The 26573-nt window shown below is 42.2% G+C and overlaps 1 protein-coding gene across 5 annotated transcripts in view; it reads right to left on the reverse strand.

The window, feature by feature from the left end:
• LOC102931383 (sodium channel protein type 5 subunit alpha) overlaps nt 1-26573 on the reverse strand; it is a 314377-nt gene that overhangs the window by 112579 nt on the left and 175225 nt on the right. For all 5 annotated transcript variants that reach the window (XM_043541607.1, XM_043541605.1, XM_043541603.1 and 2 more), the window contains one exon: nt 457-933. In XM_043541607.1, coding sequence (XP_043397542.1) covers nt 457-933 — 477 coding nt within the window. The remainder of the gene's footprint in view (nt 1-456; nt 934-26573) is intronic.

The raw sequence follows: 26573 nt of genomic DNA on the forward strand, positions 1-26573 counted from the left end.
AGCATTTGTATGGTTCAGACCCTTTAACCAGAACTATTTGGGGCTGAAGTTCTGCTACATAAACCAAGTCAAGCCACTTTCCCCTCCTCATGTATGGAAAATTTCATTTTAAATTGTCAGAGAACCTAAGGGCCCTCTCTAATATTCCTATAATTTGAACTAAAGGAGAACTGGGGCTGGACATGGGTGGGAATTTAGTTACTCTTGTTAACATAATTAATTTGGACATAGAGAAAGCATACAATGATAGGAGACATTCCCTTATTAAAGGCTGAATTTTGCCCTTGGATATGCACATGTAACCTCTACTGAAGTTAATGAGAGTGGCAAGTACATATCCAAGGCAGGATCTGGTCTTAAATGTTTGCATTATGAACCATGGATCTAGACTTGGATGTGGAAATGGATGTCCTCTCAATAAACTACTGCCATCAAACAAACATTTTAGCTCCCTACCTGCTCCATTTCTGTGAATGTGCTCTGCTCCTCATCATCTTCTTGATCCTCAATATCAGACTCCCCCACAGCAATGGGAACACAGATGGACAGGTCAGGGTTGGTCAGAAAATCATCATTGTCACTAATCACTGGGAGTTTCTGCCCATTTTTGTCAGTCCCATCGTCGGCATGGTTCTCTTTGTGGTTCTCCACATCTTTACCAATGCCTGCAGTGGTATGGCTATTCACACAGTTGTGAAGGACACCTGTGTTCTGGGCAGCAAGTTTAATCATTGCCTTCTTTTCAGCTGTCGTCCTCGGATGCCTAAGTAAATTACAACAGAAATCCCATGTTGTGTTTTTCACATACCGAAGCCCCCTGTTGATCCGAGCAAAAGCGAGCTGCAGATTATTCATCTCTCCATCTTCATCCGGTGCTGAGAGGTTGTCAGCACTAAAAGAACTCAGTAGCAAGGCAAGGAACAGGTTGAGCACCTGAAATTAATTAGAGTCAAAAGAAAATCAATGGTACTGTCATTTTGAAACTTAACACTTAGGCTTGGAAACTACAGGGTCTCATTCTGATCTGACTTACACCAATGAAACTCTATTCACATCCATGGAGTTACTCCTGATTTACAATGGTGCAAGTAAGAATCAGAATCTCATAGACTTTTCAAAAAAATTATTTTCAGGAACAAAAGTTCAGCATATACAGTAACATGTCCTGATCCTCCAAAAAGTTTAAAAGCAGACAACAAAACTCAAAAACAGAAGAGAGGGATAATTTTCATATAAAGACATAGTTGAAAATATCCTCAAGTATTACTGTAGAATATGCTTGACAATATGACTAGTATTCCAGCTTAAAGAAGGAGACTAATTGTATGGCTAAATGGTTTCCAGTAAGAAGCTACTTAGCTGTAATAGAATACTGTAAGAAAAATGCTTCCAGGGCTTCCTTGATTTCTATTCAGCTTTACATTGTTATTTATATTTCACAGTATACAGTGACATAAATGTTCATGGCACTTAGTGATGGCAATAAATTTGGAAACACTTTCAAGTGTCTGCATTGGTTTTAATGCTTTTATACTGAAATAAATGCACTTTCCTTTACTTTTAAGGATTTCTGTTGCCATGTAGCAGAAGCAAATATATATGGGTAATGCATTTGGGATGCTCTCTCTTCACTTAGGACTTTAAGGATGGAAAAGGCTGCCCCTAATCTAAAGTTCATTCATCATGTGCTATAGATCTACATTTAAAATATAAACTATAGTGCAAATTAGATGGTGATAAAAACTTTAATTAACATTTGAGAAACATTTGATATGCAATCCATACAGGCAAAGCACCAAACTTACAACCCTACAGATCCATAACATCATAAGATACCAAGTTCAACACTTTCAAAAGTGGCCTCTTATTTGGGCTGCTTGTGTTTTTCGGTGTCTGACTGAAACACCTTAAGCCTGAATCTCAGAAGTGCTGAGCATTCACAATGCAGCTGCCATTACTGGGAGCTGCCCTGCTCAGCTCCTCTGAAAATCAGGCTCAAGATGCCTAAAGGTTGTGCAACTTTTCAAAGTTTGAGTCACCTTCAAAACTGCTAGTCAAAGAATCTGAATTTCTATTACTTACAAGTCCTTTCTTCTGATGCTAGGTACGTAACTGTGACAATATAGGGCCATAAGTGGCTGCATTAAATGCCTATTTTGATCTGTAACCAAAATGCGATTGACTTCTAAGATGGTGTGTTAGACTAATAAAGGGGATCAGACAGTTCCATCATGCTCATCCACAGGAGAGATATGGTCATTAGGCCCATGATTTAAACCCATTGAGACTGAATGGGTCTAATTGGCCAAACAGTGGAGCAGCTGTCATGGGACAGCCTCCTGGATAGGCCCTACCGGATGCTCCTGCTGACCAGAGAAAACCAATTTGAACAGGGAGAGAGCCAGACTGAAACTCCCACATACACACAGGAAGATCTGGGCTGGCTAGGAGAATATTAATTTGTTCTATTCTGTTCTTGTAACTTCAGCTCTATCTAATTTAGCTTGTAGTGAAGTGTAAGATTAGATTAAATGTCTGTGTCAGTTGTTTTTTGTTTTAAACTCCTTTTTTCTCTAATGCTTTGTTCCAGCCACTAAATAAAACCACTTTATTTTAAAGAGGCTGTTGGTTGCAAGTTCCCCAAGGGGAAAAAAGCAGCTGCCTAAAACTCAGTTGTACCTGCAGGGTGATAAGTGGCTGGTTCAACATGCGCTCTTGGGTCACTGGCCTAAGGCTATGTCTACACTACAAATTACTTTGGTATAACTTATGTTGCTCAGGGGCGTGAATAATCCACACACCTGAGCGACATAAGTTATACAGACCTACATGCCGGTGTGGGCAATGCCATGTAGATGGGAGAGCTTCTCCCGGCAACATAGCTACCGCCTCTTGCAGAGGCAGGAGTTATTAAGCCAATGGGAGAGCTCTTTCCGGTTGGCTTAGAGCGTCTTCACCAGCAGTGCTATAGCAGCGCAACTGCATCGGTGCAGCTGCGCCACTGTAAATGATGTAGTGTAGACATAGCCTAAGAGTGGAAGAATCACATGATTCCACCAGGCAGGTAAGGACAAGAGGCTGAACACCTAAGGTGGATGCACTCAGAAAACATGCAGAGATACAGCTAGCTCTGCTACTGTGACAGTCGCTGTGACTAAATTTAAAGTTAAAAGACATTTATCCAAAATAAAATGTTAAGAAACAGTCTGGTATCCCCTTGATTGCTACCTAAACAACCACCCAATGAATAAAATATACGCTAGGGCTAGGGTTGCCAACTTTGGTTGGACAAATTCCTGGCGATTTCATCACATGCCATAATTTTCAATTAAAGATTAATCTTTAATTCCTGGAGACTCCAAGACAATCCTGGAGGGTTGGCAACGCCAGATAGGGCCTTGGCACTCACACTGAGTTTTCGGCATAGCCAGTTTTCAGTGCCTTTTCCAGTGCAATGAACTTTTGTGAAGGATGTTTATTCTTGCACACTGCCACAGTTTAGATCTGTACAAAAAACAAGTCAGCTCCTCCTCTTTCTGATTAACTTTTAATGGAAATTTTTATTAGTATACGTTAAATAATAGAAAAATGTGTTCATGCTAGCATGAAACTTTTCAGAAAGCTAGAAGTTTCTCTTTCTCTTTTTAATTACTCAAAATGTATGGGCTGGAATTTTGCAAACTAGCATGGCCTTAATTACACTAGTAATACTTTATCTGAAGTGTCCTGTAATTATTATTTCACAAAGTATTCACTGTAATCACAATGATTACAATGAATGCATTTGGCATTAATGTAGATGCCCTATGTCCATTAAGAATTATATTTGTCTCTCTTGAAACCTAAAACACATCTTTGAACTAGCTGTCTGTATTCAAGCTACAAACTAAAGTGAAATTAAAGCTGATTGTTTGGTAGCTAGTCAGCTTTTGGATTCTGTAAACTCATGTTCAGTTCAGAATGCTAGACAAACAGTTTGTGTAGTTCTCCTTTGTCATACTCAACATTTAAAATGGTAGAGTTCTCTGTCTCTTGTGCTCAGTTGGAGGTATTCAAAGAGATGCAGCCTATCAGGTAATTAAAAACCAAGCAATTAGATGTATTGTATAGCAGCTGTAAATTGATCTGGACACATACACATAAAAACAGAAAATATAATGGTGAGCAAGCTACCAAGAGAATCATTACGTAGGTCCTAGGACACAGTTGCTAAAGGCAGAGCTATCCATCACTGTGGTAAGAGGATCTCTAAACAACACAATCTCAAAGATCTGCTGGATGCGTCCTAAGGATGAACTGGAATCAATATCAATCTTCCTCAAGTTACCACTTTTTAAATCTTGGAGGCTTTGATTTCTTGCTGTCTTACACATTTTTCAGCCACTTGCACCTGTGCACAGTGGGTGTAAAACATTCTGATTTAGTAGCCCTTCACACCCACTTTGTATGTGTAAATGACTACACAAAGAACACATTAAGGAATCAGGTCTAGCATCAACTTCCCTTTTGGCATGGAACGTGGCAAATTGTAGATTATTGTGATTTATTACTGATTGACTACTACTGTCATTAGTTGAAATAAACTCAGTTTTCTGTTAAGTCTATTCATTTACTGCTTTTCTGAGTCTTTTCCATAGCTGCATAACTTTATACAAACACACCTGCAGCTGCATATAGTAGATCTCATTTTTAGCATTATTTATCATGGGTTACCAAGTCAATATAATTTACTTCTCCGAAATGCAGCAGACATTTTGCACAAAGACCTATTTACAGTTCATGCTTTTCATAAAAAATAAACCTCAGATATTCTCCCTCTCTTTTATGAAAAGACTGCCTCAGAAGAATATTTGTTCAGTGTTTAAATAAAGAGTGAACTGCTTTATAAGCACTCCATATTTACCTATTCCCATAATTTCACCTTATGCTACACTGTCCAGAGAGGCCTGATTTTCAGAAAATGTTGGGCACCACGCTTTGAAAATGAGCTCCTTTTGCAGTGTCTCAAACTGGAAATCCAAAATTGAGATATCAAAAAACAAAACAAACAAAAAAATCCACCCTGGTCCTTCTGAAAATTCACATTAATGGTCTTAAATATGTACCCAAATAATTGCTAGCTAGCCCTTATATAGCGCTTTTCACCAGTAGATCTCAAAGGACTTCACAAAAGAGGTGAATATAATTATCCCCATTTTACAGATGGAGAAATGGAGGCACAAAGAGTTGAAGTCACTTGGCCAAGGTTAGCCAGCAGACCCGTGTCAGACCCAGGAACAGAAATGGAGTGCCAGTCCAGTGTTCTATCTAGGTCAGCTTTTCTCAGACTGGGGGTCCAGACCCAAAAGGGGGTTGCAAGGCTATTGTAGGGGGGTTGCAGTATTGCCACCCTTACTTCTGTGCTGCCTTCAGAGCTGGGTGGCCGGAAAGAGGCAGCAGGTGTCTGAGTTCCCAGCTCTGAAGGCAGTGCCACCACCAGCAGCAACACAGAAGTAAGGGTAGCAATACCATACCATGGACAGCACACGGGGGATGGTGCCAAAGGTGTCTTTAAGCCACTTTTAAGGTAATTAAATCTGGGAACACAAGTTAGAGCAGGCCAAAGCTTTTGACATGGTCTCCCACTGTATTCTTGCCAGTAAGTTAAAGAAGTATGGGCTGGATGAATGGACAATAAGGTGGATAGAAAGCTGGCTAGATTGTCGGGCTCAATGGGTAGTGATCAATGGCTCCATGTCGAGTTGGCAGCCGGTATCAAGTGGAGTGCCCCCAGGGTCAGTCCTTGGGCCAGTTTTGTTCAATATCTTCATTAATGATCTGGAGGATGGTGTGGATTGCACCCTCAGCAAGTTTGCAGATGACACTAAACTGGGAGGAGAGGTAGATACGCTGGAGGGTAGGGATAGAATCCAGAGGGCCCTAGACAAATTAGAGGATTGGGCCAAAAGAAATCTGATGAGGTTCAACAAAGACAAGTGCAGAGTCCTGCACTTAGGACGGAAGAATCCCATGCACCACTACAGATGAGGGACTCAATGCCTAGGCAGCAGTTCTGCAGAAAAGGACCTAGGGGTTACAGTGGACGAGAAGCTGGATATGAGTCAACAGTGTGCCTTTGTTGCCAAGAAGGCCAATGGCATTTTGGGATATATATGTTGGGGCATTGCAGCAGATCGAGGGACATGATCGTTCTTCTCTATTTGACACTGGTGAGGCCTCATCTGGAGTACTGTGTCCAGTTTTGGGCCCCACACTACAAGAAGGATGTGGAAAAATTGGAAAGCATCCAGTGGAGGGCAACAAAAATGATTAGGGGACTGGAACACATGACTTATGAGGAGAGGCTGAGGGAACTGGGATTGTTTAGTCTGCGGAAGAGAAGAATGAGGGGGGATTTGATAGCTGCTTTCAACTACCTGAAAGGGGGTTCAAAAGAGGATGGATCTAGACTGTTCTCAGTGGTAGCAGATGACAGAACGAGGACTAATGGACTCAAGTTGCAGAGGGGGAGGTTTAGGTTGGATATTAGGAAATACTTTTTCAGTAGGAGGGTGGTGAAACTCTGGAATGCGTTACCTAGGGAGGTGGTGGAATCTCCTTCCTTAGAAGTTTTTAGGGTCAGGCTTCACAAAGCCCTGTCTGGGATGATTTAGTTGGGGACTGGTCCTGCTTTGAGCAGGGGGTTGGACTAGACGACCTCCTGAGGTCCCTTCCAACCCTGATATTCTATGATTCTATGAAAGGCGGCTCTAATTTATGCCTAGCTGCTCACAGATCTATAGGACCATTCTGGCAGCTAGAGATAGTCAGATTGCTTGTTTACCCAAATCATATCTCCTGCAAGGGGTGGGGGACAGAAGCAAAAGTATAGAGCTGCTATGAGGTCTCTGAGGATTCCACCATATGCAAGAGGAATCTCCAGATAGATGGGTAAGCAGGTTTTCTAGCAGGAGTATGGTAAAGGTCTGGTCTGTGTTACATTTTATTTTACCTGTATCACTTTGTCTTGCAAAACAAGAAAAAACGTGGGGTTAGGTTACACAGCCTTTACTCAACTGCAGGTGAGTAAGCAGGAGTAAGGCTCTATACTTGACTTGCTCATATTATGACTCTGGCTGTGGTCAGGAGACCAAGGTCTACTCACTTGATATTCCCTTCTGCTGGTGGGAAGGGGGCAGGAAGGGTGCAGTACCACCCTCCTCCTACCCACCTGCTAGCTAGAGTAGCCAGTTAGGTGCAGAGGAGTAAAAAATTCCACAAGCGGAGTAAAATGCTCTCAGATCAAAAAGGGAGCTGGAGAGGGACTGGGACTCTTTTAGTCACAGTTTGTTGTCTGGTCTGTTCCTGAAGTAGTGTAGCTACATGCTGCCCCTTACTTATGGCAGATTGTAAAGTTATAATCTCCTGCTTTAAGATCTGTATGATTTTTAGAAAACTTAATGCCATGAAATAATTAATTTTTTACACTAGTGAAATCTAAGAAGCTGCAAACAAACACAACTCCGAGAGGGGTTTTTCTAAGGTAGAGCCAGGAACATATAATAAAAGGTCATCTAGTCCATTTCTCTACCAGCAGAGGATTATTTCTTGTATTGGAAATATATTTTCTAGTCCTTTGTACATTTTCACCCTGGGGCAAAATTTACAAAGAGAGAGCACTTCTGCAAAAAGCAATTTACATGCACAGTTATTTTCTATATTCCTTTTTCTATTATTTCAGCTATTCATGTGTGGATAAGAGGCTTATTCTCTCCCAGCCCAGTTTCTCCTTTATCCTGCAGTGAAGTCATAATCCAAGGCTTGTGACATCTCGGTCTCTTGCTGTTGAAATGATCGTGATATCACAAATTCAGCATTATGAACTCACGGCACAATCCAACAGAATGAGAATACAGGCTGGAGAAGAAAGAGCCCTTGTTTACAGTTTCTCACCAATTATTTAAAAAATGTAGCAATGAAAATAAGTGCCAATTTGGATATGTTTCAGAGTAACAGCCGTGTTAGTCTGTATTCGCAAAAAGAAAAGGAGTACTTGTGGCACCTTAGAGACTAACCAATTTATTTGAGCATAAGCTTTCGTGAGCTACAGCTCACTTCATCGGATGTGCATCCGATGAAGTGAGCTGTAGCTCACGAAAGCTTATGCTCAAATAAATTAATTTGGATATGGTTTTCTTAGCCTGCGCACCATGTCTGTAGACGCCTGTGCTTGACATTACAAAATGGGTTGGCACTTGGATGGAAGACTTTCATAAGGCACCCAGGTGCTGATGTTGATGAATCACAGTGATGCTGGCCATTCAGTAGAAACTTCCTCTCATCAACTCCTCATTGATACACTTGTAAAACAATGTCCCTGTCTATTGATTTGTTAATTTTAACAAACTGAAATATAATGAAAACAGTGAGTTAGAACCTCATCTAGTATAAATCAAAATAGCTCCATAGAGGATCTGGCCTGCAATTTGTTATGCTAATAAAAATGATATTTTAGCCACAGAAAAAAGACGGGGTAAATATAATGGGCCGCTTCTGTCTCACATGCTGATGTAAAACTAGTGTAACTCCAATGGTTTCAGTAGAGTTACTATGGTTTACACTAGGGAGAGAGAGTAGAATAAGACCCAATTCTTCTATCTGGATAGCTATGAAGTTGAAAGAATTTTAATTTTACCCTGTAAATCAGTTCTGAATCAATAAACTAGAATGGTGCTAGCAGGCATCGCACTGCTGGAGATGCTGTCTTTGGGATGAGGGTAAAATTAAGATTCTGATCACTTGGTCCATTAAAGATCCCATGGCATTTATTGTAAGGGTAGGGGTGTTATCCTGTATCCTATATCTGAGATGCAGGTTGCATCTCATAAGAACATGAGAATGGCCATACTGGGTCAGACCAAAGGTCCATCTAGCCCAATATCCTGTCTTCCGACAGTGGCCAATGCTGAGTGCCCCAGAAGGAATGAACAGAGCAGGTAATCATCAGGTGATCCATCCCCTGCTGCCCATTCCCAGCTTCTGGCAAACAGAGGTTAGGGAAGCCATCCCTGTCCATCCTGGCTAATAGCCATTGATGGACCTATCCTCCATGAACTTACCTAGTTCTTTTTTGAACCCTGTTATAGTCTCAAGTAATTATATTACATTTTCCCTGCAGTTTTGAGCAGATGCAACATTCTTCTTCTGAGGGACGTGATCGTTCCCCTCTATTTGACACTGGTGAGGCCTCATCTGGAGTACTGTGTCCAGTTTTGGGCCCCACACTACAAGAAGGATATGGAAAAATTGGAAAGAGTCCAGCGGAGGGCAACAAAAATTATTAGGGGACTGGAAAACATGACTTATGAGGAGAGGCTGAGGGAACTGGGGATGTTTAGTCTACGGAAGAGAAGACTGAGGGGGGATTTGATAGCTGCTTTCAACTACCTGAAAAGGGTTTCCAAAGAGGATGGCTCTAGACTGTTCTCAGTGGTAGCAGATAACAGAACAAGGAGTAATGGTCTCAAGTTGCAGTGGGGGAGATTTAGGTTGGATATTAGGAAAAACGTTTTCAGTAGGAGGGTGGTGAAACACTGGAATGCGTTACCTAGGGAGGTGGTGGAATCTCCTTCCTTAGAAATTTTTAAGGTCAGGCTTGACAAAGCCCTGGCTGGGATGATTTAATTGGGCATCGGTCCTGCTTTGAGCAGGGGGTTGGACTAGATGACCTCCTGAGGTCCCTTCCAACACTGATATTCTATGATTCTGCATATCCTGTCCTCAGTAAGTTGTGTAAGGTAGATCAGTGATGTTAAACAAACAGTTGTGCTCCCCCAGATGTGTCTGTTTCACTGGCAGGTAGAATTGCCCCCATCTCTCTCTCCCTTATCATATGGGATGGTACTGAAGTGTAATTAATGAGCCTGATTCACCATTTTAACTTTGTAACTTTGTTGGAGTAATGAAGTGATGAATCAGACCCTTAGAATCATAGAACATTATGGTTGGAAGAGACCTCAGGAGGTCATCTAGTCCAATCCCCTGCTCAAAGCAGGACCAACACCAACTAAATCATCCCAACCATGGCTTTGTCAAGCCGGGCCTTAAAAACCTCTAAGGAGGGAGATTCCACCACCTCCCTAGGTAACCCATTCCAGTGCTTCACTACCCTCCTAGTGAAATAGCGTTTCCTAATATCCAACCTAGACCTTCCCCACTGCAACTTGAGACCATTGCTTCTTGTTCTGTCATGTGCCACCACTAAGAACAGTCTCGCTCCATCCTCTTTGGAACCCCCCTTCAGGTAGTTGAAGGCTGCTATCAAATCCCCCCTCACTCTTCTCTTCTGCAGACTAAATAACCCCAGTTCCTTCACCCTCTTCTCATAAGTCATGTGCCCAGCCCCCTAATCATTTTCATTGCCCTTCACTAGATCCTTGTATGATACGTGAGAGCCATATGGGGGGACAAGGTGATGGAATGTCTTTTATTGGACCAGCTTCTGTTGGTGAAAGTGACAAGCTTTTGAGTTACACAGAACTCTTCTGCAGGTATGGGAAAGGTATTCAGCATTTCACAGTTAAATACAAGGTGGAAGAGGTTGTTTAGCCTAAGTAGTTAACTTATATTGTAAGAGACCTTTCAAGATGAAGTGGCTTGTTAATACCTCTGCAGTCATAAGACAGAAAACGGGAGTTAGGGAGTTACAGATTGTTGTAATAAGCCATAAATCTATTGTCTTTATTAAGACCATGATTTTAGTGGCTAGAAAAGTTATGAATATAAGCTCCCAGGCTCTCCTTTTGATGGTGCTGTGCAGGTTTCCTTTGAGGACAAGGACTGAGAGGTCACATATGGAATGATTGTTTTGTGAAGTGTTCGTCCAACAGTGATATGGTGTTTTTGTCTGCTATCATTTTCCTCTGTGAGTTCATTTAAGAGCATAGTGATTGTCTGGTTTCATTCATGTAGTGATTGAAACATTCAGTGCATTGGATGATGTACACAACACATTATGACAGACAGCTGTAGGACCCAGGGATCTTGAAAGTTATCATGCAAGAAACCCAAAATAATTATCAAAAAACAAAACAAAACTGACAAAATCCAATATAAAAACAAAAAGAACTAACCACAACAACTTCACAAAGCACAGAACACCGCCTCCAGGAGAAACCATAGTACCAGGACCCACCAAATGGATGTGTACAATATCTCAAAATCATCAATTTATCAAGACTACCCACAACTGCAGCTGAATTATCTGTACTCTCCGAGAGAATGAACTTTTGCCTCAGCACAGAACCTGATACCATAACAACATGTGGAAAACTAGAAGAATAATTTTGCTGACTCCACCTCAAAATTTTCTTTCACAATAACGACACCACCACCCAGAACTACCACATCCCCAGCAACAGTAATAAGAAAAAAGAATCATCTGGCTGGACACCCCACATTGGATGAAACCACACACTTGATCATTACATTGAATGCTTCAGAAAAAAAAATTGACTGAAATCCTCAACAACATCTCATCGCAGTCTCTCCACCACTGAGCAGATAGATATATTCCCTGAAATCCAACCACCAGATAGTGATCAAACCATTAGATCAAGAGGGTGCTGTTAGGATATAGATATTCAGGCCTGCCTGTAAAGGCCTATACTTTAAGAATTTAGGAATATGTTTATCATTTAGCTAGTAATAGAGGTATACAAGAAAGAATCTGTCTAAGGGCCTTCTCTCACTGTGACAGTCTGAAGCCCTGTTCTTAGGCCAATGCCTTTAGCTAAGCAGCAGAGGCAGCCATAAGCTGGGAAGCGAACGGTCACATCCTCACATTCCAAACTAGTCAATCTGGGGCTGTTAGGAAGGTGATCCAATCTATCACCTCCAGAGAAAGGAAAGAGCCTAGAAGATGTAAAAGGAAATTCAGTTTGATAGTTTTCTGTCTAGTAAGAACTCACTTATCAATAGACACAGCTGGGAAACCCTTATGTCTTTATAGATGTAGTTGTGAAATTCTCACTTCTGTATTATTTTGTCATTATAGTTCCCACTTTGCTATTGTTTATTTGCATGGTCTCTGTCTGGTTCTGTGATTTTTTCTGCCTGCTGTATAATTAATTTTGCTGGGTGTAAACTAATTAAGGTAGTGGGATATAATTACAGGTTTCAGAGTAACAGCCGTGTTAGTCTGTATTCGCAAAAAGAAAAGGAGTACTTGTGGCACCTTAGAGACTAACCAATTTATTTGAGCATAAGCTTTCGTGAGCTACAGCTTGCATCCAATGAAGTGAGCTGTAGCTCACGAAAGCTTATGCTCAAATAAATTGGTTAGTCTCTAAGGTGCCACAAGTACTCCTTTTCTTTTTGGGATATAATTGGTAAGCTAATCATGTTACAATATGTTAGGATTGGTTAGGTAAATTTCAGTAGAAAGATTGGTTAAGGTATAGCTAAGAATATTACTATATAAATTAGGGGCAAACAGGAAGTAAGTTGGGATTCGAAAATAAGGAAAAAGGAACTTGGATTTAAGCTTGCTGGAAGTTCACCCCAATAAACATCAAATTGTTTGCACCTTCGGACTTCAGGTATCATTGCTCTCTGTTCATGCGAGAAGGACCAGGGAAGTGGGAGAGTGAAGGAATAAGCTCTCTAACAGGTGCCATCATAGTTCTCAACCGTGATGACTATGTTAACAAGGCCAACTGATACTCTCCAAAACTACCTATAATGGAGAACAAAAAGAAGACCCTGCACCCAGGAATTTAAGGATATTGTCAAATCCTTCCCAAACAACTCCAGGAGAAACTCTATAACCTCATCCCCTACAAATCCATCCCACCTGCTTTCTACATGCTTTCCAAGATACACAAACAACAGGAACCTAGGCAGACCATCATATCTGGCCATGGCACTCTTACTGAAGGAATATCAGTACCTACAGAAACCATCCTCAAACCATGTAGAGGCCAGTTTCTTCCAGGACATGCCAGACTTCCTCCAGAAACTCTGCAACATTAACAACCTCCCTTAGAACATCATCTTTCCATGGATGTCACCTTGGTATATTTTGGCATCCCTTACAATGACAGCATTGCTGCCTTCCTCAAATATCTACAAGCCAAAGGTAGCCCTCAGATATCCATCCCAACCACATTGCTAAACATCCTCACTCATAACAATTTTACATTCAACAACAAACACTTTCTCCAAACACCCATGGATACTAGGATGGCTCCAATCTGCTAGCCTCTTCATGGGCCACCTTAAGGACGAATTTCTGGACAAATCATAGAATCATAGACTTTATGGTCAGAAGGGACCATTATGATCGTCTAGTCTGACCTCCTGCACAACTCAGGCCATGGAATCTCACCCACCCACTCCTGTAACAAACCTCTAACCTATGTCTGAGCTATTGAAGTCCTCAAATCATGATTTAAAGACTTCGAGGTGCAGAGAATCCTCCAGCAAGTGACCCGTGCCCCAAGCTGCAGAGGAAGGCGAAAAACCCCCAGTGCCTCCGCCAATCTGCCCTGGAGGAAAATTCCTTCCCGACCCCAAATATGGTGATCAGCTAAACCCTGAGCATGTGGGCAAGACTCATCAGCCAGACACCCAGGAAACTATAGTAACTCAGATCCAACCCCATCTTTAACATCCCATCACAGGCCACTGGGCATATCTATCGCTAATTGTTGAAGATCAATTAATTGTCCAGATTAAGCTATCCCATCATATCATACCTTCCATAAACTTATCAATCTTAGTCTTGAAGCCAGATAATGTCTTTTGCCCCCACTGCTTCCCCTGGAAGGCTGTTCCAGAACTTTCACTCCCCTGATGCAGCATGAAGCCAATGATGTCCCTGAGATATACTGATGATATGTTCATCCTCTGGACAGATGACCTAAGAGACCTCACAGATTTCCACCACAACTTCAACAACCACCACCCATCCACCAACCTCTCTGTAGAATGTGTCCGTAACAGCATCAACTGTCATGGACAAACAACTATACATGAGAAACCCACAGATCACAACACTTACTTTCACAGATACAGTAACCACCCCAGACACACCAAGAAACCTTACTGACAGCCAGGCACTCAGATACCACAAACCAGTACTGCCCTGAATCCTCGAGATAAGATTTGTTACGGTGAAAAATCTGCTAGGAGGGAGGTATTGCTCTATCTCTCACTGCATCCAGGGAAGCTTCTATGAAGTCTAGATGCTGTGTGGGAGTGAAAATGGATTTTTTGAGTTTTATTTGGAGGCCCAGGCTGCCAAACAGAGACCACATCATCTTTACTGCTACCAACACTTCCTCATATGATCTGCCCCAATCAGCCAATCATCCAGATTTGGGAAAACTACTGTCCTCAAACAAAGTAGGTGGGAGGCAGCTACTGCCAGAATCCTTGAGAATACTCTTGGGACAGAAGATAGGTTGAAAGGAAGCACCCTGTATTTGTAGTGCTCATTGTTGATTAGAAACTGAAGAAACTTATTGTGTGAAGGGTGACTAGCAATATGAAAGTATGCGTCTCGTAGATCGAGAGTCCGCAAATCAATCTCCTAATTCTAATAAGAGAATTACTGCTGCAAGGGACACCATCCTGAATTTCAGCTGTTTTGCATATCTGTTAAGAGGTCTAAAATTGGTCAGCATCCTCCATTCTTCCTGGGAAGCAGGAACTACTTTGAATAGAATCCCTTCCCCTGTGCTGTACAAGAACTGGTTCTATTGCTCCTAAACACTGAAGTGAGGTAACCTCCTGCAACAGCAATTGATCATGAAAAGGGTCCCTGAAGAGGGATGGGGAGGGGGAATGCTCAGGAAGGATAGATTTGAAATGGATAATATATCCAAATGTTATGGCTTACAAAACCCAATTGTCCAATGCTATATTCTCCCATGTTGCCTGAAAGCGGGAGAGGCAAAAGGAGTGGGGGGGGGGTAGGGGTGTATTATGTTGCAGCTGTAAAATCATGTTCATTGCGTGGTTGAGACTCTGACCCAATACATTAAGACTGTCTCTTGGAGGACAGGGAGGGTTGGGAAGATATGGCTGCAGCTGAAGGTGGTTTCTTTACAGAGTACCTTGGCCTCTTGGATGGGGGCTTAGATGGTCTACAGTAAGTTGAATACAGGGCTAGGCATGCTCTTTGTGCCATCTGAGACCTACTAAATCTCTTCTTATTTAAAGCAGTATAAATCCCTAAGGATTGCAGCGTGGCTCTGAAGTCCTTTAATGTGTGGAGAGATGTATTTGTTGAGTCTGCAGAGAGCTTGCACTCATCAAAAGGGAGATCTTTGACGGTGCTTTGAAGTTCTCTTGGGAAGTGCAACAGCTGTAGCCAAGATGCTCTCCTTATGACCACTGCAGTGGATATTGATCGAGCCGCTGTAACTGCGGCATCCAAAGAGGCCGAGAGCGATGTTCTTGCCAGAAGCTTACCCTCTTGTATAACCGCTTTAAATTGGTCATGATGTTCCTCTGGCGGGTGCTCAATAAATGAATTAAATTTGTAAAATAGTTCAGATAATCAAATTTGGCTATGAGTACCTGATGGTTTGCTATTCTGAACTGAAGCATGACTGAAGAGTAAGATTGGCAACCAAAAAGATTGAGCCTTGTATAGTCCTTTCTCTACAGGATAGTCTTTGAGCTATGCAGTCTACCCTGTTCATTAATGGCCTCTATCACCAGAGAATTCAGATCTGGGTGACAAAATGGAAACTCTGATTCCCTGGCAGTGGGGTCAGGATGTGGGGGCTTGCCCCGCTCCACTCACCCTGCATACCAGCTGGGGAGGAGTGGGGTTGGGGTGCAGGGGCGCATGCACACACACACACACACACACACACACACACACACACACACTCCTTCCATTCACTGGGAAGGCAGAAGAGCCAGCAGCTCAGTCGTAGGTGATGTTGGGGGAGGAGACACTGATGGGATATGATCCCTCGGAGATGTCTAGTTGGCAGCCGGTATCAAGTGGAGTGCCCCAAGGGTCGGTCCTCGGGCTGGTTTTGTTCCATATCTTCATAAATGATCTGGAGGATGGTGTGGATTGCACCCTCAGCAAGTTTGCAGATGACACTAAACTGGGAGGAGAGGTAGATACGCTGGAGGGTAGGGATAGAATCCAGAGGGCCCTAGACAAATTAGAGGATTGGGCCAAAAGAAATCTGATGAGGTTCAACAAAGACAAGTGCAGAGTCCTGCACTTAGGACGGAAGAATCCCATGCACCACTACAGATGAGGGACTCAATGCCTAGGCAGCAGTTCTGCAGAAAAGGACCTAGGGGTTACAGTAGACAAGAAGCTGGATATGAGTCAACAGTGTGCCCTTGTTGCCAAGAAGGCTAACGGCATTTTGGGTGTATAAGTAGGGGCATTGCCAGCAGATAGAGGGATTTGATCGTTCCCCTCTATTCGACATTGGTGAGGCCTCATCTGGAGTACCGTGTCCAGTTTTGGGCCCCACACTACAAGAAGGATGTGGAAAAATTGGAAAGCATCCAGCGGAGGGCAACAAAAATGATTAGGGGACTGGAACACATGACTTATGAGGAGAGGCTGAGGGAACTGGGATTGTTTAGTCTGCAGAAGAGAAGAATTGGGGGGGGATTTGATAGCTGCTTTCAACTACCTGAAAGGGGGTTCAAAAGAGGATGGCTCTAGACTGTTCTCAGTGGTAGCAGATGACAGAACAAGGAGTAATGGTCTCAAGTTGCAGTGGGGGAGGTTTAGGTTGGATATTAGGAAAAACTTTTTCACTAGGAAGATGGTGAAACACTGGAATGCGTTACCTAGGGAGGTGGTGGAATCTCCTTCCTTTGAGGTTTTTAAGGTCAGGCTTCACAAAGCTCTGGCTGGGATGATTTAGTTGGGGATTGGTCCCGCTTTGAGCAGGGAGTTGGACTAGATGACCTCCTGAGGTCTCTTCCAACCCTGATATTCTATGATTCTATGAAGGGGATCACAGCGTGGCCCTTACAAAACAATCTATCTAACCAGGGGAACTACACAAAACCTTCACCATGTCCCGACTAGGCTCAGCCAGGAATGTAACTGCAAATGGAAGCGAGGCTAGTATGACCTGGAAAGAGTTCTCTGCTTCTTAGCACTCGCCCCTCGGGTGTCTGGCAGTCAGCGGCAGGTGAAACACCTCAGGCACCTCTTCTAGGAGATGAGTTGTTTTCTCCAAAGATGACCCTAAGGCCCAGTGTGAATGAAAACTCCAAATCATCAGAGGCGCACTGGAATTTGCGTATTTCAGGGCCTTGGAGATGTCATTTCCACAGAGATTCACCAGTCTCTAGTTCCACACAAGCAGCTTCTTGCTCTCAAAATCACTGCCACTTTTGAAAATCTTGGGCCACTGCTTTCTGTAACCTAGCACGTGTGCATTTGTGCATGTGTGTATGAGTGAGTGAGTGAGTATGTATGTGAGAGAAAGAGAGACAGAGAGAGAGAGACAGATACTGGTGGTGGGCTGATATATGCCTTTCTGTCCTGCAGCCAGGATGTAAAATCACACATGTTCCCATAGGGTGCTCAACAGACATCAAAAGAGACCATAATTCACCAATACAATTCAAACTCTAATAGTGTTATTTAGGCCAGCTCAAGCAGCTGTCTAGAGAGACAAAATAAAACAATTAGAATGGCAAAATTTCTCTCAGCCAAGTGTGTTGTTAAGCCTATTCTGGCAAGGCAGTTATTTACGGGATGTTATGAGATCAATATATTCCAATAGCATTAGAAAAAAATATCCAGTTTAAACTGGTTAATAATAAACAGGGATAAAATAGGTGGATTATGTTTGTGTAATGTCATCAAAGGTGTGCAGATACCATGGTGATGAGTATGACATAAATGCCAAGGTTGGCAGATCAATCATACACATCTGCAAAGGACACATGTTTGAAGGTCATTACCCCTGCCACTCTCACCAGGATGTGATTATGGGGAGGGACAAGTCACGTTATCCATGGGAATGTTTTCACTGATCTTAACTGTCAAACAGGAAAACCACCACAGCAGCCTCTTGATATCAATACCAGCCTCCTGAGTTACCATATGAGCAGAAAAGTGACAGTATTAAATTTAAAAGGGTAAATCTGAAGGTTCTTAGCAAGAGACTGTGTAGGCCCCAATCTGGTGTAGTGACCTGAGCAGGCAGATGGCTGTGCTAGCATGGATAACAACACAGAATCAGGGCCTGAGGGTGGAATTCACTTGGGTGCAGAGAGAAAGGACTTACTACAACAATCTGTAACCCACTAACAACCCCCTAACACCAGTTGCTTTTCCCCCACTTCCTTTCCTCTCTACCATTGGAGTGGTGTTAACAGGCTGCTTCACCTGGAATGGTCCCTTGAAATATATGTGAACTACTTATGCTAACAATCTGTTTCACCTTGTGTTTAGCAGTGACACAGCGGGTTTCCCAGACCTGAAGAAGAGTTCTCTGGACAAACTTAAAAGCTCGTTTCTCTCACCAAGAGAAGTTGGTCCACTAAAAGATATTACCTCACCCACCTTGTCTCGTGTTTAAGGCATAAGCACTGTCCTCCATTAAGCCATATCAGCTGGTGAAATCTTGTTGAGATTCCTTAATGAGGAGTCCCCAGACAGTAGTACACATCCTGTACAAACCCTGAATTTTATCTGTGAAACAGAAACCAAACATACAACCGCTTCCAACACTCAAGATACTTGCTCAGTTTTTCCATGAATGAAAAGCAAACCTCTATAATCGACTGTTACCAAGTACACTTCTTATAACAAGATATAAACACATCCCATAACTATTAATTACCATAATTACTCAACACCAAACACCATGCGATAGTTAACAAAGGAGTCAATTATTTAATTAGGAATATCATAAAGTGAGTCTTTCACTTCTTTCCTTTAAGACTGTTCTGGCTAGACACTGCACTGTTTGCTTCCTCATATAAAACTGATAGTCACTGTCTAAAATGGAAATGGATTCATTTTGCATTGTAAAATATACCTGGTCTCTAAATTTGGGACAGTAGGAAACTAAGCACTAGCAAGAAGCTGATATTTCATGCACCTTTAGTACACAATGTTACATCTTTTCCTTTTTGGAAGTCAACAATAAATTCTTTCATTTTGTAAATATTTTTTAAGCATGAATAACCCTGGACATGAGCCATTTTTAATCCTAATAAGGGTAAGCTTCAATTTGCATTCTATTTTTTACAATAAGAGCTTGCTTCTGATGGCATGTGGATGAGCTGGCACAGGTTCTTTCACCTATTTTGGAAAATCTTGGGCTATGTCATGCATGAAATAATGATACAGACTATGTAGCCAAAAAAGACTGAGAAAAAACAATGGAATTCAAAAGAAGATCTCCTGAAGGAGCTGACTTGACCATACTACTTTAGTAAAGGGCTATATGAAGAATTTAATTTCCAGTGCAATAACCTTATTGCAAAGAAAAATATAAAGGGATACTTTCGATTTTGTGCTTTATCATTATGGGCTGATGCAGTTTAAGTACCCGCCTACTAGGCATCTACTGTTACCACCTGCTATCTACCCCTACCTAGTTTCTCATCAAATGGATGGGGCCGTTTGTGAGTGTACGCAGAAGAGAGCAAAACCCTATTGAAATTTTTTGCACCTATCTCTGAAACATCTGGTGCTGGTCACAGGATATTAGACTAGACGGACCTCTGGTCTGATCCAGTCTCATCTTATCTGTCAATTCCTATGCAAGAAGACTGCTGCCACATGGGACAGGGAAGAGAACTATTCATCCTCTCCAGAACTTCCTACTAAATCCTGATTGAAGATTCCGGGCATGATAATCTTCCCCAGAGTTTTCTGCTAAAGTACACACTTTTCTTTTTTTTCAGTTTTGGGCCTTAATTTACGTTAATTATCAGATCAACGGGTAAGAGCTTCATTATAAATACTGTATTCCCCTCCAAGGAGATTGTTTTACTTTCAGAGCGGCACTTGTTAGCGACCCCCTTAATCAGTTCTTCCTTTTTAAAAAATGTTTCACACGTATTTAAATGAGAAAATGTTTGTTATTAGGTGCTAAATAATTAGTTAATTCAGGATTGCATCATTTGGGCCAAACTCAGCTGCAATTTTTGGGTGGTACATCTCTCTGGGGAAATATAATGAAAAACAAGAACATTGGCCACAGCAGTTCTAGTTCAGCATACAGAAAAACTGAAAAGAAAATAAGACTTGTGGAAACTTGCTGTAAACTGTAGCATGTGTCCTAATTCCATGTTAATGCATTTTTGGAGCCAAGAAACTTTAATGAATCGAGACCTCGCTTCCTTGTTCCTCTGGAATGAAGCATCCTTTACTAATTGTATAATAAAGGAAGCCCAGGGTCTTGAAAACCTGTTGCAAAATGCTTCATGTGTTCTAAAAATGTTGGCATCTTGACAGAGCTTCAGTCATTGGCCTTATCTGTGCTTCAAACAAAGCTACTGACCTTATCTTTGGTCCCCAACATGCACCCTTTACCGCCATAGTGACAGCTCTAACAAGCTTTTGCCACTTAAATTCTTGAAATTTGACCTTTGGACTAAAACTTCCACCAGCCATTCCTATTAGAAATTGCATCTATCCTGAGCACAGAAGTATTTTGACTTTATTGACCCTTGTCACTGGTCTTATGGCAGGGATAAATCATGACACTATACAAAGGCCCTTTTCAAGACTGGTTCTGATCTGCAGTGGCAGGTATGTACAGGTTGGGAAGAATCCCACATGTCTATTCCATGTTTCCCCTTGCTCTTCCTCCAGCCCATACAAGGTGTGAGTGAACAAGTGGTGCTGAACAATGCCTTGTACAGATACTCCTGATGTCTGAGAATGTCTCAGACCTAACCATTAAGGCCCAGATCCAAAGCCCAGATAAGTCAGCTGGAATCTTTCCACTGACTTCAATGGGCTTTGATTGGGCCACAAGCCAGGACTTCTTGAAGTAAATGCACCTATCCATTGAGCTAGTCAAAGGATTTATATACAGTGCGAGTATCACTGCACCTAGACATTGGCTCACATATAAACTGGACACCTTCTGACCCCTCCCTTAGAGAGACTGAGGGTAGTGGAGTGGAAATATTTGATATTTGCATTGAAGAGGTCCCTTCACTTTGTTGTCAAGTACTTTAAAAAGAGAGAGAAAGAAAGACCCTGAATTTATGTGATTAGATAAACAATCTGGACATTTTCACCAAGTACATAACTACTTGATAAAATGCATAATTACTGGATACTAGTTAACTACATAGCTCTTGATGGTCCCCTCTCTTTCCCCAATTGCCTTATTATCTGCTCCTCTGCCATTTGTGTCCCAGATGGAGACAATCCCTGCCTCAGAAAGTGTGCAATCTAAAAGATATTCACAGGAGCTGTGTGCAACATATTAAATTAGAAATGCATCCCAACTCATCATTTGTGCCTTTTCTTGATGTTCTATTTACTTGATTGCAAACACTGAACAAAAGGCAACATTAGTATGCCAGTCTAATCAAAATCAAATATTTATCACATCCCTAATGCTTTGGTTAGCAGCAGATTCCTTTGCTTTGTTGTTAAGAAAAAGAGAGAGGAAAAACAACCCTGAATATATGTGATTAGATAAATAAACAACTTGGACATTTTCATCAAATACATAACCACTTGATGAAATGCATAATTACTGGCTACTAGGTACCTACATAGGGCTTGATGGTCCCCTCTCAGGTAGACACCCATGGGAGGGGATTCCGGGTAGGAAGTCACCATGTGATTTTCCTCAGACTTTTCTTCCCATTTTCCGACTGGCTGTAAAGTTCTGCACTGACATTCCTTTACCCCTTGCAAACAGGCCATAGTTCCTGCCCACAAACCCAGTGGATCTCCCCTAGATAACTGGGAGGCCAGGGCCCCATGCTAGTTTTGCTTTCACACGGGCTCTGTGTCCATGTTGCCCTTCCCCTCCTTCCTTGGTGGCATATCTCTATTGGATGCACGCTGGCAGGACTCGTGGCTGTCATTGGGACACCCTTTGAAGGGGTGTTCTCAGCTTCACAATGGGGGGCTACAGAAGGAAATATCTGTAGGAATCATAGGGTGTTAGGAAATGACACACTTCCCCACTCAGTCCTTAGCCCTATTACCCTGGCCTGCTCACTGTCTACCTGTGAAGTTTGAAGCAAGGGAGGTGCTGTGGCAATGGTGGCTGATCCCTGCTTCCTTGTGGAAAGGGGAAGATCCAGACATGAATCCTAGGGGCTATGATTAGGGCCCTGTGTAAATCGTAGGGGTTTTGTTTTGTTTTTTTAAGAAAATTCATCACAGTGTAAATGGCAAAGTATTGAATTTCACAGAGTTTGCACGGAATGAATTTTACAAGTGACGCTTATTTGTAAAATTCACTCAGTCCTTGAAACATTGACTAGCTAAGGTAAATTTTTATATTAAAGACTCTGCTGTAGACATTTTTGTTTTTAAAAATTACGGTGATGTGATTTACACAGGATTCTAATTATGACAAGGCCCATATTTTGACTGACCTAACATTAATGTACATTTTATAAAAATGTCTATGTAGCCAGAATTTTTGTAGGGCTAGTGCAGGCACCAGATAGATAAGCTACAGTGTCCTCTCTTTAAAAGTGGACCTGTGGGACAAACAGCAAGCTTACGGAGAGACCGAGGAAGCCACAAAATCCTGGCTGCCATTCTGAATTTGCTTTGTTATTCCTCTCAAATATTCATGGAGCATTACGACTACAGAAGCAGCTTTACAGGGCCTGTTCCTTGCCCAGTTTATGCCAGACGAACTTCAAGAGTGCAGATAAGAGATAAGGAAAGGAAAAGGAGTTATATATAGTTAGGCTTGGCAGAATTCAAGATGTTAAAATATAATTTTGACAGATAATATTGGTGTTTATTTTTAAGATTTTTAAAATTTGTATCAATTTAAATTTTCACAGATGCAGGAAGTTAGTGGGGAGAGGGTGTTAGAGAAGGGCCTGTCACAACAACTATTTAATGGCAGTAGACACAGATTTAAAGTTTTACAGTTAAAACATAAATTTTCAAATATCCTTAAGTCAAAATCTTAGAAGTTCTCCAGCAGCATTTTTCTTATTTTGCCTATATATAAATTTCAATTATTACGGATGAAAATATTTTTTTCAGTTTGTGTGTGCCCAGTGAGATAGATGTCTATTGACATTTACTGATAAAAATCTAATCCTTCTTAGCCTATGTATTATCAATGATCCTTCCTGTATAAATTCTGATATTTATTAAATGAGGAATGAGGTAGGTGAGAGAAGGTGCAAAGGACAACACTGGAAAGCAAGGGGCAGGAAGTGGGTTTTGGAATTGGGGAGTGAGGACGCATGGTGGACTGGAAGGGAAATGTCATTCCAAGTGTATGGATCAGTGAGAAAAAAAGCATGAAGAGAAAAACGGAAGGAGGAGAAAAATGGAGCAGCAAGGTGCGTAGAGTGGGCAAAGGATAAGGAGAGGAGCATCGGGAAATGAAAGGCAGAGGCAGGGATATAGTCCCTTTTAAGGCATGATACAACTTCCATTAAAGTCAGTGGGACTCTTGGCTTTGCTTTGAAAAAATAAGCTTCTAAATAAGAGGGCAGTGTAAATAAGTAGGTCTCTTGTGGCTCAGCTCAGTTGCTCTTATTGACATAGTATATAATAGTGCATCTCAGAACAAAGAAAAACCAAGAAAGAGAGAGCTTAATCAAACTCCCCACACAAAATCATAGCAGGTGAAATTTTGCCTGAGTGAACAGAAAGGTCTTCAATGCAGGGCCAGGCTGAGGCACTTGGCTGCCTGATAGGAACCGCAGTACACTCACTCACTGCCTTCCCTTTCGCCCTGCCCCATCCATCTCGTCTGTCCCATCCCATGGTACTGTGTGTATTTTAGTTAACTAACGGCACTGAAGTCTATTCAACATTAACTTCTTTAAACTTACCCTGTGTTTGTTCTTCCTTCTTTCCCTTTTCCATCACTCCGTTCTCTGCCACACTCTTGCCATCAACCATCCCCTGCTACCTTTCTTTCCTCACTACCAAAGCCCTGCCCATTGCTTACACTCACTGCCTCTCTCACAGCCCTAGATCAAATGATGCCCCAGGCAAGGAGCTTCTGCGATACTCCCCCTCCATTTGTTAAACTTCTGAATACCTTATTTTTTATTGCATTTGTTTCCATTTCACGACTTGGATGCATGATTTACACACATGATTTATCATTGACATATAAGATGATAAATTTGCACGCAAGGATCTGTAAATCTATATTTATTCATGCCATATATAAGCAAATAAAAAAGAAAATTAATTTCCTCTAAGCTTATAGAAACTTTTTAATTTTAAGAATAACTGAAATGTACTGACATCAAGAAATTGAACTGTGCACCAACACTGGGTGGACCAGTATTAAATCGTGTTACAGTAGGTGACAGCCTTAGAATGTTAACCCTAGTCCTTTAGTTCAAAAGAGCGCTTTTTCACCTTTGCCCTTGCGAACTGAATCCAAAGACTGGCCAATGGCATTTTCAAGCGATAAAATAGCAAGTAACATCCGTCTCTCTTCGGCCATTGTCGATCGAAGATATGTTTTAATGAGTCTGAGCTTTGAAAAGCTGCGCTCGTCACACAACTTACACCATTTGTGAAAGTCATCAAACAGTATGTCTTAAGCATGGCAAAAGAAGGAAAAGTTTTTCTTTTATATTGTTGCATAGATAGGGGTTCAATAGATATCTCTGGTGTCTCATTAAATATGTCCTGCATTAGTCACTACTTACACTCAAGTCCTAAAACACAAGTACACTTTCACAATTACACAATAAAACAAGGTTCACAATATCACAGCAGGACTCTCACTTAACTTCAGTTCCATCTTATATCTCACTGACTGATTGGTGATGCCCCACCCCTTAAATACCTGCAAGGGTGTGGCTGACAACATTCTAGGATGTTGGAGGAAAATGTAGTTCTCAGAAAGTCTGGAAGGTTCTGTGACATTCTACAAAAGTCCAGAACATTCTAGGAGGTTACTGAAAAATGAATCCACATGCGGAACACCTGAAACATGTTACTTCAAAGATTCTATTTTCCCTTTTCTCGCTAACAACAAAAACAGCACCCCGAGCCCAGCGCCCCCTATGCTCGGTACCACCCCCCATCCCAATTGCAGCCTCTCCCCACTCACTCCCTGCCTCTCTCACACACCCCACACCCTGTCACAGCCTCTCCCCTCTCCCCACTCACACACCCCACACTCTGTCACAGCCTCTCCTCCTCACCACTCACTCCCTGCCTCTCTCACACACCCCATTCCCAATCACAGCCTCTCCCCTCTGCAATTACTCCATCCCTCTCACAAACCCCCACTCACAATCACAGCCTCTCCCTGCTCCCCACTCACTCCCTGCCTCTCATACACCCCCACTCCTAATCACAGTCTCTCCCCCTCCCCCACTCACTCCCTGTCTCTCTCACACACTTGCTGCCCCACACACAACTATCTGTGTTCTACACACAATGCCCCTCTGCACGCAAATCCTCTCTCACGAGAGCCTACGAGACTCTCAGTCACTTGGGAAAGGGAGTTTCTTTCAGATTCTTCCATTTTCTCTACAGAAGAGGGGGTACTTCTCACTGGTCTCCTCCACACCCTGCTCCCTGAAGGGAAAAGTGCTGTTACTGTTCCAGGCGATGAGGACTAATCAGGGCTTAGCATGCCTCATCTGGTCTAGTCTCAGACCAGGCAGGGACTGTTGGGTCCCAATCAGCCAGGCGGCAGGGAATCTGCCTAAGCCTACGCTTGGGGTGAGAGGCCGGGGGAGTCACAGCTACAGGATGAGGGGTGGGGAAGGAAGTGGGATAGGCAGCAGGGGAAGGGAAAGGAGATGCCATAGGCAGGGTTCTTGCACCCAGGGAGAGGCATCTGCTGCAGGAAGAGGGTATAGTTACTTTTCCATGTCTGGTTTCTGTATTTCTTCTGCCACCATAGACAACTGCATGGTCTGCCTGAATTATCGGACCAGTCTGTGGAAATGTACACTGAATGTCAATGAAGTCAGGCTCTGTCAGACCAATGGGGGAAGTGAGTTGTAGAGTCTAAAGCCTTACTCCATCAAGAATGAAGCCTTACTCCATCCTGCCTCAGGATGTACAAATTAAGGGACTGTCAGCAAGTACTCCTTCACTGATGTCTGTTGTGATGGAATGTGGGGAGAGAATCTGAAATGTCATGCTTGAATCATATCTTCTGTAACTGGCCCTGATTCTCTACTCGCACCTCTGCAAATTCTACTGAAGCCAAACCAGTTTTACACTATTTTATCAATGGAACAAAAGTAGAGTAACACAGTGGTGAACGAGGCTTGACATATGCTGGCATAAAACCAATTTCAGACTACAGTTTTAATTTAACCTGAATTTACTATCATCCTCCCAGAATTCCATTTCAAGGAACCTTCTAATTAGATTCTCTATCCAGCATGATAAGAGTTATAACCTGAAAAAC

This window comes from Chelonia mydas, chromosome 2 (assembly GCF_015237465.2).
Source record: "Chelonia mydas isolate rCheMyd1 chromosome 2, rCheMyd1.pri.v2, whole genome shotgun sequence".
In the NCBI taxonomy this organism is placed as follows: Eukaryota; Metazoa; Chordata; order Testudines; family Cheloniidae; genus Chelonia; species Chelonia mydas.